Source organism: Chiloscyllium plagiosum, unplaced genomic scaffold (genome assembly GCF_037043375.1).
Source record: "Chiloscyllium plagiosum isolate Xiang-an unplaced genomic scaffold, Cpla_swu_hap1 HiC_scaffold_19, whole genome shotgun sequence".
Lineage (NCBI taxonomy): Eukaryota > Metazoa > Chordata > Chondrichthyes > Orectolobiformes > Hemiscylliidae > Chiloscyllium > Chiloscyllium plagiosum.
In genome coordinates this window covers 4802480-4816048 of record NW_028270157.1, presented here as the reverse complement: position 1 = coordinate 4816048, position 13569 = coordinate 4802480, and the positions used below count along the sequence as shown (strand labels likewise).

At 43.5% G+C, this 13569-nt stretch overlaps 1 protein-coding gene across 1 annotated transcript in view; it reads right to left on the bottom strand.

Moving 5' to 3' along the window:
• Nucleotides 1–2584: 2584 nt before the first annotated feature.
• washc3 (WASH complex subunit 3) overlaps nucleotides 2585–13569 on the bottom strand; it is a 46443-nt gene continuing 35458 nt past the window's right edge. The window contains exons 6-7 of the mRNA XM_043708751.2: nucleotides 13009–13073; nucleotides 2585–5716 (exon numbers count right to left, since the gene is read on the bottom strand). Of these exons, the coding sequence (XP_043564686.2) occupies nucleotides 5635–5716; nucleotides 13009–13073 (147 nt within the window). The 3' untranslated portion in view covers nucleotides 2585–5634. The remainder of the gene's footprint in view (nucleotides 5717–13008; nucleotides 13074–13569) is intronic.

Below are 13569 nucleotides of genomic sequence, written 5' to 3'. Positions count from 1 at the left end.
CCCAGCCTGTCCACTCAACCCTCATTGCTCAGATCCTGCAGCCCAGGCAAATCTCATCTGTACTCGGGATCATGATGACATAAGGAGGGAAGATGTGTTGGGTAGGCTAAAGGATATTAAGGTGAACAAATCCCCAGGACCGGATGGGATTTATCCCGGATTGCTGAGGGAGGCGAGAGAGGAAATAGCTGAGGCCCTGATAGGTATCTTTGTAGCATCCTCAAACACAGGTGAGGTCCGGAGGACTGGAGGGTAGCTCATGTTGTCCCCCTGTACAAGAAGGGTAGCAGGGATATTCCAGGTAACCACAGACCAGTGAGCCTGACGTCAGTGGTGGGAAAGTTGTGGAGAAGGTACTGAGGGATAAAGTCTATTCATATTTGGAAAAGAATGGGCTTATCAATGATAGGCAACATGGTTTTGTGTGGGGTAGATCGTGCCGTACTGTTGCCGTACCAACTTAATAGTGTTCTTTGAGGAAATGACCAAATTGATAGATGAAGGAAGAGCTGTAGATGTCATATACATGAACTTTAGTAAGGCGTTTGACAAGGTTCCCCATGGTAAACTAATAGAGAAAGTGAAGTCACATGGTATGCAGGGTGTTCTAGCTAGGTGGATAAAAAAAACTGGTTGATCTACAGGAGACAGACAGTAGTAGTTGAAGGGAGTTTCTTGAAATGGAGAAAGGTGACCAGTGGTACTCCACAGGGGTCAGTGCTGGGACCACTGTTGTTTGTGATATACATAAATGATCTGGAAAAGGACATTGTTGGTCTGATCAGTAAGTTTGCAGATGACACGAAGATTGGTGGAGTAGCAGAAAGCATAAGGGTCTGTCAGAGAATACAGGAGGATATAGATAGACTGGAGAGTTGGGCAGAAAAGTGGCAGATGGAGTTCAATCCAGACAAATGTGAGGTGATGCATTTTGGGAAGTCTAATTCTAGAGCAAGCTATATTGTAAATGGAACAGCCTTGGGAAAAGTTGATGGGCAGAGAGATCTGAGAGTTCAGGTCCATTGTGCCCTGAAGGTGGCTGCACAGATGGATAGAGTGGTCAAGCATAGAAGTGGTATGCTTGCCTTCATCGGACGGGGTATTATGTACAAGAGCTGGCAGGTCATGTTAAAATTGTACAAGACTTTGGTTCGGCCGCATTTAGAATAATGTGTACAGTTCTGGTCGCTACATTACCCAAAGGGTGTGGACGCTTTGGAGAGGGTGCAGAGAAGGTTCACGAGGATATTGCCTGGTATGGAAGGTGCTAGCTATGAAGAGAGATTGAGTAGGTTAGGATTGTTTTCATTAGAAAGAAAGGAGATTGAGGGGGGACCTGATTGAGGTTTACAAAATCATGAAGGGTATCGACAGGGTGGATAGAGTTAAGTTTTTTTTCTCAGGGTGAGGGATTCAATAATGAGAGGTCACGCATTCAAGGTGAGAGGTTTAAGGGGGATATACGTGGCAAGTACTTCACATAGAGGGTGGTAGGTGTCTGGAACGCGCTGTCAGCAGAGGTAGGCACATTCGATTCAGTTAAGGTGCGTCTGGACAGATGCATTAGTAGGTGGGGAGCAGAGGGACACAGATGCTTCCGAAATGGGCGACAGGTTTAGACAGTAGATTTGTATCGGCTCAGGCTTGGAGGGCCGAAGAGCTTGTTCCTGGGCTGTAAATTTTCTGCTCGTACACTCTTGATGCAATCACATCCTTTCCATAATGTGACCAGAACTGCACGTTCCAGGTGTGGCCTAACCAACACTTTGTACAGATTCAACACAACCTTCTTGCTCTTGTATTCAATGGCTAAGCCAACAAAAGCAAGTACCCCATATGTCGTCTTAACCACTTTCTCCCCTGCACAGTTCTGTGGATGTGCAAACTAAGGTCCTTCTGAACTTAGGTGCTTTCCACGGTCCTACCATCCACAGTGCCATTTTTCTGTTTCTTATGACATTTTTTTGCTGTTGGTGCACAAATCTCAAACCTACTCACCTCAATATCACTCCTGGCTCAGAATGTCATCTCTGGCCTGCATTTATTCCCCATATACCTCATGTGGATAAATTTGTGCACCTTGGAATAAATGGATATTTGATCAGTTGGTTCACAAATAAATTAATCTGCTAGTGTTCCTTCGATGCAAATACTGAAAAGAACAGGGCAAGCTAGGGTAAGCCTCAACCTACAAAAAAACATCAACACTGCAGAGAGCAAGTTTATTTAAAAGCAGAGCCAGACGATGGTTTCCCTAAGTAAACAAGAATTAGTAATTTTCTGTATTTAACAGTTTGGTCCCTCACCACACCCCCTATATTTATTCTGGATAAGGAACAGATTTGGCTTGCTGCTCTTGCTTGCTGAAGTCAGGCACCAGGTGACAAACTTCTAATCACTTGTCTCATCCATAATGATTAATTTCTTGCTGCAGCAAAGGTTAAGGGAAATGGGATTCTGTGCAGGACTCACATCAACACTGAGCCTCAGAGAAGCACTGATGAAACCAGAGGGAGCTGTCTCAAGCAAAGTGATTACAAAACAATCAAGGCAATGGGTATGCCACAAAACATTTAAACAGAAAGCATTTGAAAAACATTTTATTTTTATTTTCGAACAAAGGACCCAGGGTATTGATCTTTTGAAAGAAAAGTAGTTAGAAGTTAGGTCTTTATGACAGATTTATGACACAATGAAGAAAACTATAAATTTTGTATACTTAACTTCGAGAAATAAAGCAAAGAGCATCACAATTCCTAGGAGGTTTGACCCAAAGACAAAATGACAGTTATCAAACCTCCCATATACCTATGATATTTCCATGTGCACGTTTCTTTCCTCATAAATTTTGTAAATAAAGTTTATGGAATGGGTGAGCAACAATACATACAACAGCACAGCAACACAGCAAATACTGAAGATCAACATAGGCAGGCTGAATGTGTTAAAGGAATCAGGTATCGAACTGCAAGACTATGTAACCTCCTGACACCTTTGGCACACAACTTCAACTCACTGCACAATGCACATGAACAATAAAGATCAGACGTTTTAGTATCTGAGCTTGACATATTGAGATACAGCGCACATCACGATTATTACTTCATTTTCAGCAGTACAAACAAATACTGAATTATTAATGAAGGAAAAGTTTTGGAGATTACAGACCTGAGCATTGACAAAACAAACATCATTTTTAGGTTTCTTATTCCACTCGAACTGAAGTAATGTGAGATCATATTAAGCTGAAGAGAGACCTAGTTTATCTGCAGGGGTTCCAAAACTGATCTGAACTCGTGGCTGTGGATCACAGACCTGCCTGGTTAAACTGCAGTAGTTTTGCAAGGATATCTGTTGCACAGGGTAGATATTCCAACTAACGCTAGAAAGGCTTGCTCAACATTTCAGCTGTCCCAACATCACAGTTCCTCTCGTAACGTCATCAACGTTAACAATTCCAGTGCAACTTAGATTCTTTTGAGCAACTTCATGCACAAATTAAATGCTGTGCACTAATATAAAAGGTTGCAGGAAAATGCAAGGAGACTGCTTCAAGTGAGCAAGTGTACTTGCATTTATATAGTGCCTTGCATGATCTCAGGTAATTCCAATGCACTTTACAGCCAATGAAGAACTTTCAAAGTGTTGACATTGTTGGAACTTAGGATGTTTGTGCTCTTCAGAAAAACACACATGTATTAGGAAGGTTCCTGGATTACTTAGGAAGTGTATTCGTTGGCTTGCTCAAATCATGTGCTGTTGATGTTCATGCGACAGGTACAAGAGCCTCAGCAAAAAGAAATTCTAGCAACGTTTGAGTCATCTCCTGGGCCAGTCTGGGATCCAGCCTCTCACTCCAAGCTACTGCTGTCACAATCCAACCAATTTTTCACCTATCGGCGGTACAATTACAACAAACAAACATCCAACTGGTACTTGATTCGGTGAATAAAATAACTCAATACTTGAAATTGCATTGGAAAGATAAATTTACGGAAGGCTAAGATATATAAGCCCTTTACTGGCAGTAAAATGCTTTCAATATCCTGAGGGTGGGAAATGTACTATATAAATGTAAGTTCTTTCTCTTCGTTACTAATATATTTGACAAGAAACGTAGCTCAATTGGTGATGGAACTGGAAAAGGTCCAACACCCCAGCTAAGTGCTATACATTAATAGCATGGGTTTTGAAGGTAGGATTACAAACAATGCAGTATTATCCAACTCTTACTCCCGTCAAGTACAACTTGCCGCCCTATGCTTGCGATGGGTAGATTTACTCCATTATATCGCTGTAGTGCCATCATGGACTAGGTGGTGTGATTACAACATGAAAATTGATGTTGCACTTCCCATTATTAGTGTTGAGGGCAGAATGCCAGCCCCTAAGGTGGGCACTGAATTATTTTTAGACTTTGTCCCACCTTTTCATCTGAAGGTTAAATGGTCTGGACTCAGTATCTGCAATGATGAGGTTCACGAATGTTTCAGTGTTTAAACAAACAAGGAGGCTCCCCTGGGAAATTCAGGGCTGCTCAGGATAGTTTATCTTGGATGGGATGATAAAATACTGAGCTTCTCAATGCTGTTTGTGTCCAAGAACAAAGAAGAACTAAGATTTGAAAATGTTACTGCTCAATAATTATTCAATATTAACAGGTCTATAAATTTTGAAGCAATTGTGAGTTATGATGTTGTCTTAAAATTAGCTTCTCAGTTTCGATGAAGGTTACGCACTCTTCAGCACAAGTCCCTGCAGTAGCAATGTCCATCAGACCTTGCATCAGCTTTAAAGAATGGTACTAACTCCGAATACATGGGGAGGATGGAGTGCTGCAGCTGGAGTAACCTCTCAGGATCAATACCAGGAGGTAAACATCTGACACACCCTGTCAAATTCAGACTTTCAGCCTGAAAATGACAATGACTATCAGGGAGGAACAGAGGTGTGAAGACAAATAATTCTCACCTAACAGCAGATAGCCAAACATCAAGCTCCTAAAACCAGCGGAATAGTTACAATGAAGCACTGTGGGGGAAGTGTTCTTGTTTGTGACTCAGCCAAGTCAACAGTAAACATAATGGGTAATCATTTACAATCTCTTCAGTTCTGTACAAGTCTACTCTTCACAGATCAGGTTTTACTCATTAGGGGACAGCTTCTCTTTATGTGGGAACAGAACAGCACATGAACAATCCGTTCATAATTTTTCCAAGATAAGGCTGAACAAATTCTACACGGTGCCTGGTATATAAAATATGGAAATAACATTATCTCATATTCATTTGCATTTAACACCTTGATGACAATCCCAATTTGTTCACCCACATCGTTGACAGTACATCTAAATACATAGAAAAGAAATTATAACTTCATGCACAAATAAAAGTGCAGCTTGGCATTCAAATGGTCATAAAACTTACAAGCTATCGACAGACCTGTGGCAGAGACTTGGTTTAAGACTGAGTGGTGTGTTCACGTACAGTGATGGAGGCGGCTTCATACTGACACAATCCTTTTGCATTGTTTAACCATCAAAAAAAGATCAATGCCCCTCGATATTACAGACAGTATTCCATAATCTCTAGTTTGAGAATTGAAATATGTCTGTTTGAGAATTGAAGTCTGTTTTCAATCACTGAATGAAGATTCGCTGCCTGAGCTGTCTCCTTCGTCTTCTTTAACTCCATCGGGAACTGGGGCATCTGGAGTCCTGCACAAGGAGAAACAGTAATATGTGGGATAATCAAAGAGCATAATCTTAAAGGAATCAGCACAGTGAAGTTGCAGCACTGATTCATGATGGAAAAAAACAAGCTATTGCAAATAAAAAACAGAAGCTTTGTCAACTGCAATTTAACTTAAACAAATATTCTCATTTAACAGTGATGCATGACCACTGGAATACTTCAGTGAAGGAGCCTATATATTGAAGTAAGAAGTAGGTTTTGCTGGGATAGTCTAGGATGTGGAAAGATGTTGTGAAACTTAAAAGGGTTCAGAAAAGATTTACAAGGATGTTGCCAGGGTTGGAGGATTTGAGCTATAGGGAGAGGCTGAACAGGCTGGGGCTGTTTTCCCTGGAGCGTCGGAGGCTGAGGGGTGACCTTATAGGGGTTTACAAAATTATGAAGGGCATGGATAGGATAAATAGACCAAGTCTTTTCCCTGGGGTGGGAGAGTCCAGAACTAGAGGGCATAGGTTTAGGGTGAGAGGGGAAAGATATAAAAGGAACCTAAGGAGCAACGTTTTCATGCAGAGGGTGGTACGTGTATGGAATGAGCTGCCAGAGGAAGTGGTGGAGGCTGGTACAATTGCAACATTTAAAAGGCATCTGGATGGGTATATGAATGGGAAGGGTTTGGAGGGATATGGGCTGGGTGCTGGCAGGTGGGACTATATTGGGTTGGGATATCTGGTCGGCATGGACAGGTTGGACCGAAGGGTCTGTTTCCGTGCTGTACATCTCTATGACACATACAGGGAACTGCAGTAGTTCAGTGGTTAACAATCCTAACTTTGACCGAGCAGGTTTAAGTCCTCCTCGTGGGTAGTTCTGAACATGAGTCACAATGGACTTGAAATGTTAATTCTGTTTCTCTCTCCTCAGACGCTGCCAGACCTGATGAAGTTCTCCAATATTCTCTGTTTTTATTCCATTCCAGGACTTATTGGCTTTGAAAGAATTTTGATACTGCTACAGGAAAGCCAATCAGCAGTTTTAAGAAAGCATCTCATTATCACCATGGTAAGAGATGAAGCTACCTAGGAGTGTAAAAATAGATAGCAAGAGTTTCTTCAGTTATTTAAAAAGGAAAACTGTAAGTAAAGTGAATGCAGGTTCACTAGCGAGCTAAGGCTATTGGGGTGGGTTTAAACTAATCCAGCAGGGGATGGGAACCACAATTGTAGTTCGAGTACAGAAAAGGTCTAACCAAAAAAAAAGTTTCTGTACGCCAGATTGGTAAGGTAACGAGTTTATTTTTTATTCCTTATTTTTTCAACAGTCTCTTTGGGAATTTAGAATAGTGGGACTGGAAGTGAGGGCAGTGGAATGTTCCTCCTGCAGAATGCTGACTACATTCGGGGAGTGCACCCAATTCCAGCTCCTCGAAAACCGCGTTAGGGAACTGGAGCTGGAGCTGGATGAACTTCGGATCATTCAGGAGGCAGAGGGGGTTATCGAGAGGAGTTACAGGGAGGTAGTCACTCCTAAGGTACAAGAAAAAGGGTTACAGTCTGGGGACGGAAAGGGAACTAGCAGGCAGTGCAGGGAAACCCTGTGGCCATTTCCCTCAACAATAAGTATACCGTTTTGGATACTGTTGGGGGGGGAGGGGATGACTTACCAGGGGAAAGCAGTGGGGCACAGGGCTCTGGCACAGAGTCTGTCCCTGCTGCTCAGAAGGGAAGGGGGAAGAGGAGCAGAGCAGTAGTCATTGGGAACTCCATAGTTAGGGGGACAGATAGGAGGTTCTGTGGGGATGAGAGAGACTCACGGTTGGTGTGTTGCCTCCCAGGTGCCAGGGTTCATGATGTCTCTGATTGTGTTTTTGGGATCCTTAAAGGGGAGGGGGAGCAGCCCCAAGTCATGGTCCACATAGGCACCAACGACATGGGTAGGAAGAGAGATGGGGATTTAAGGCAGAAATTCAGGAGCTAGGATGGAAGCTTAGAGCTAGGATGAACAGAGTTGTTGTCTCTGGTTTGTTGCCCGTGCCACGTGCTAGTGAGGCAAGGAATAGGGAGAGAGAGGAGTTGGACACGTGGCTACAGGTTGGTGCAGGAGGGAGGGTTTTGGATTCTTGGATAATTGGGGCTCTTTCTCGGGTAGGTGGGACCTCTACAAGCAGGATGGTCTTCATCTGAACCAGAGGGGTACCAATATCCTGGGGGGGAAATTCGCTCAGGCTATTGGGGTGGGTTAAAACCAATCCAGCAGGGGGATGGGAACCAAAATTGTAGTTCGAGTATAGAAAAGGTTGAGACTAGGGAGGTCCGAAATCAGGTTTCAGGGACACAAGATGGCACTGGCAAGCAAGAAGTTGGTTTGAAGTGTGTCTACTTCAACGCCAGGAGCATCCACCACACTCATCATCGCCACACTCACAGGAATCCGATTCACGAGAGAAGAAGAAAAGGATAGCCAACTCCCATTCCTAGACGTGATGGTACAGAGAACACCAGACGGAGAATTCACTACAAGAGTATACAGGAAAGCCACACACACAGACCAAGTCCTAAACTATGAAAGTAACCACCCCATCACACACAAACGAAACTGCATCAGGACACTATTCAAAAGGGCCACAACACACTGCAGTACACCAGGACTGCAAAAAGAAGAGGAACACCGATACAGGTATTCGCCAAAAACGGATACCCGCGCAACTTCATCAGCAGATGCCTAAGAGAAAGACCACGGAACGAGGACATACCACAACCAAAAGCACTAGCCAGACTACCATACATCAGGAGCATCTCGGAACTGACTGCCAGACTACTGAGACCCCAAGGACTCATAACGGCACACAAACCAACAGCCACACTCAGACAACAACTCACTAGAACAAAGGACCCGATACCCAACATGAGCAAGACGAATGTAGTGTACAAAATACCATGCAAGGACTGCACTAAACACTATATAGGACAAACAGGAAGACAGCTAACAATCCGCATACATGAACATCAACTAGCCACGAAACGACACGACCAGCTATCCTTAGTAGCCACACACGCAGACAACAAGCAACATGAATTCGACTGGGACAACACTATTATCATAGGGCAAGCCAGACAGAGAACAGCCAGGGAATTCCTAGAGGCATGGCATTCATCCACAAACTCCATCAACAAACACATCGACCTGGACCCAATATACCAACCACTACAGCGGACAGCTGAAACTGACAACCGGAAGCGGCAGGGACAGACCACTATAAACACCGGAGGAAACATCAAAGAAGCGCTTCGCAGGAGGCTCCCAAGCACTGATGATGTCGCCTAGCCAGGGGATGAAACGTTTGCAACAAAAACTTCCAGCTCGGCGAACAGAACCACAACAACCCTGGTAATTATAGACCAGTGAGCTTTACTTCAGTTGTTGGTAAAGTGTTGGAAAAGGTTATAAGAGATAGGATTTATAATAATCTAGAAAAGAATAATTTGATTAGGGATAGTCAGCACGGTTTTGTGAAGGGTAGGCCGTGCCTCACAAACCTTATTGAGTTCTTTGAGAAGGTGACCAAGCAGGTAGATGAGAGTAAACAGCTGATGTGGTGTATATGGATTTTAGCAAGGCGTTCGATAAGGTTCCCCACAGAAGGCTATTGTACAAAATGCGGAGGAATGGGATTATGGGAGATAGAGCAGTTTAGTTCAGTAATTGGCTTGCTGAAAGACGACAGAGGGTGGTGGTTGATAGGAAATGTTCATCCTGGAGTCCAGTTACCAGTGGTGTACTGCAAGGGTCGGTGTTGGGTCCACTGCTGTTCGTCATTTTTATAAACGACCTGGATGAGGGCGTAGAAGGGTGGGTTAGTAAATTTGCAGACGGCACTAAGGTCGATGGAGTTGTGGATAGTGACGAAGGATGTTGTAGGTTACAGAAAGACATAGATAAGCTGCAGAGCTGGGCTGAGAGGTGACAAATGGAGTTTAATGCGGACAAGTGTGAGGTGATTCACTTTGGTCAGAGTAACCGGAATGCAAAGTACTGGGCTAATGGTAAGATTCTTGGTAGTGTAGATGAGCAGACAGATCTCGTTGTCCAGGTACACAGATCCTTGAAAGTTGCCACCCAGGTTGACAGGGTTGTTAAGAAGGCATATGGTGTTTTAGCTTTTATTAATAGAGGGATCGAGTTCCGGAACCATGAGGTTATGTTACAGCTGTACAAAACTCTGGTGCGGCCGCACTTGGAGTATTGTGTACAGTTCTGGTCACCGCATTATAAGAAGGATGTGGAAGCTTTGGAAAGGGTGCAGAGGAGATTTACTAGGATGTTGCCTGGTACGGAGGGACGGTCTTACGAGGAAAGGCTGAGGGACTTGAGGCTGTTATCGTTAGAGAGAAGAAGGTTGAGAGGTGACGTAATAGAGACATATAACATAATCAGAGGGTTAGGTAGGGTGGACAGGGAGAGCCTTTTTCCAAGTATGACGATGGCGAGCACAAGGGGGCGTAGCTTTAAATTGAGGGGTTATAGATATAAGACAGATGTCAGAGGTAGTTTCTTTACTCAGATAGTAGTAAGGGTATGGGATGCTTTGCCTGCAACAGTAGTAGATTTGCCAACTTTAAGTGCATTTAAGTCATCATTGGACAAGCATATGGACGCACATGGAATAGTGTAGGTTAGATGGGCTTCAGGTATGACAGGTCGGCGCAACATCGAGGGCCGAAGGGCCTGTACTGCGCTGTAATGTTCTATGTTTTATTGGGAGATAGCAAGGAAATGATGGATGAAAGGAATAAATATTTTGCTCTGACTTCACTATAGAGGATACAAATATCATTCCAGGAATAGCTGTAAATCAGATGGTGGAAAGGAGAGAGAAACTTTGCAAAACTATAATCATGAGGAAAGCTGAGAAAACTGATGGAGCTATGGGCTGACAAGTTCATCCTAGGGTCTGAAAAGAGGTACTAATTAGGTGGTAAATGCATTGGTGTTAACTTTCAAAACTCCCTTGATTCAGGAAAGGTTCCAGTAGACTGAAAAGTAGCAAACATAAACCTTATGTTCAAAAAAAGGAAGCAGAAAGCAGGAAACGATAGGCTAGTTAACTTGATGCCTGTCCTGCGGAATGCATCAGAATCAATCTCTAAAGGGATTACAGCTGCACCCTTAGATTTAAAAGACATTTGGACAGGTAAATGTAGAGGAAAGATTTGGAGGGATATAGGCCAAATGCAGGCAAATGGGACTAGTTTACTTCAGGAAACTTGGTCTGCACAAACAAGTTTTGGACAAAAAGGGTCTGTTTCCGTGCTGTATGACTCTATGATTCTCTCACCAGGAAGATTTAGCATGGTTTTGTCAAAGAGATTTTAGATTAGATTACATTACAGTGTGGAAACAAGCCCTTCGGCCCAACAAGTCCACACCGGCACGCCGAAGCGCAACCCACCCATACCCCTACATTTACCCCTTACCTAACACTACGGGCAATTTAGCATGGCCAATTCACCTGACCTGCACATCTTTGGACTGTGGGAGGAAACCGGAGCACCCGGAGGAAACCCACGCAGACACGGGGAGAACGTGCAAACTCCACACAGACAGTCGCCTGAGGCGGGAAATGAACCCGGGTCTCTGGCACTGTGAGGCAGCAGTGCTAACCACTATGACACCGTACCGCCCACATATCATACTGAACCGATTTATTGGAAGCCGTTGAATGAGTAAGATGTGATGTGGATAAAATACTGTATTTGGTTTTCAAGAATGCATTTGATAAGGTGCTATATCAATGTTACTTCAGAAAATAAAATCTCATGGCATGGGGGTAACATAGTGGCATGGATAAAAGATTGGCTGTGTGGCATAAATGTCCAATTGGCAAGATGTGAGCAGTGGAGTTTTGCACGGGTCTGGTTAGGCCTCAACCTTTTATAATGTACATCAATGACTTGGACGAGCAGTCTGTAGGCATGGTAGGTAAACTCACATTAAACCAAGATAAGTAGGAAAATATATTGTGAAAACGATATCAGAAAGTTTCAGAAGGATATCAATGGCTGACTAAGTGAGCAAACATCTGGCAGGTGGAACTTCATATGGGAAAATGAAAAAGTGAAAAAACAGTATTAATTAAATGGAGAATGATTACAAAAGCTGGAGATACAGGGGACTTAGTTCTAATGCATGGGTCGTAATCAGAAAGGTGGAGGGGATTAGATTAGATTAGATTACCTAGATTAGATTACCTGCAGTGTGGAAACAGGCCCTTCGGCCCAACAAGTCCACACCGACCCGCCGAAACGCAACCACCCATTCCCCTACATTTACCCCTTTTACCTAACACTACGGGCAATTTAGCATATCCGATTCACCTAACCTGCACACCTTTGGACTGTGGGAGGAAACCGGAGCACCCGGAGGAAACCCACGCAGACACGGGGAAAATGTGCAAACTCCATACAGTCAGCTGCCTGAGTTGCGAATTGAACCTGGGTCTCTGGCGCTGTGAGGCAGCAGTGCTAATCACTGTGCCACCGTGCCGCCCACGGTGTTATCCTTTATTGTGAAAAGAATTGAACATAATGCAAGGATGTTAGGCTTCAGTTATACACAGCATTGGTGAGGCCACATTTCAAGTACCATGTGTAGTTTTGGTCTCCTTATTGAAGCAAGGGTATAAACACACTGGAGGCACTTCAGGACATGTTTACTATGGGAGTGTGGAATTTGAAACACAAACTGATTAGCTATGATCTTACTGAATGGTGGAGCAGCTAAAGGGGCCAAGTGGTCTATATTTGAATTTTGTAAGAGTAATTAGAGATGGTCAATAAATACTGGCTTTGCCAACGATCATATTTGTGATCTTAACATAATTTAATGTATATATGCCTTGACACGCTTGCTGAACAAAATCCTTACTGATTTCAATCTTGCAAACTCCAATTGCACCATTGCCTCCATAGCTTTCTGTAGGACAGAATTCCATATTTCCACTATCCTGCATGTTTACTTTTCACTCCTTGGTTTTATTTGTTTGAATTTCGTGGGGCCAACAGATTGCACAGGGCTATTCTTGGCACCAGTACCTCAAAGGAGCACATCAAAATTTGTTAGAAGGTTTGAAAAGCATCCAACTCTCCATAAACATTCTTTGAAGCTTAGTACATGATTCACAAAACTCTGGACACATGGTATGGGGCAGTGTTGGATGCAGCCCATTCCTCTGGTTCAAGTGAATTAACTATATACGAGAGTCAGAGAGAAAAGAACATTCGAACAAATGGAGAAGTTTCAGAATTTGGTGTAAACTCACTCCAACAGGTCTGGGTTGAGTCCTTCGGAAATCATTTTGTTTCTTATGGCCATAACAGGAACACCCTGCAACACAGAAAGGAGATTCAGAGAATTCTACATTGTCAATAGTTCAAAACAGCAAGGCTTGATCAGAGCATAATGAAATGGCCGGATCACTCTAGTTAGGGGAATGTTGAAATATTGGACTGAGAAATCCTCAGAACAAGCCACAAAAAAAACTTAACAGTTTGAAATTCTATAGTGGCACAGTGGCTCAGTGGTTAGCACTGCTGCCTCACAGTGTGGAGTTTGCACATCCTCCCCGTGTCTGCGTGGGTTTCCTCCGGGTGCTCCGGTTTCCTCCCACAATCCAAAGATGTGCAGGTTAGGTGGATTGGCAATGTTAAATTGCCCATCATTTTAGGTGCATTAGTCAGGGATAAATATAGGGTTGGGGAATGAGTCTGGGTGGGTTACTCTTCAAAGGGTTGGTGTGGACTTGTTGGGCCGAAGGGCCTGTTTCCACACTGTAGCGAATCTAATCTAAGCACAATCCCATAAGATTTTGGAGCTGAAATTA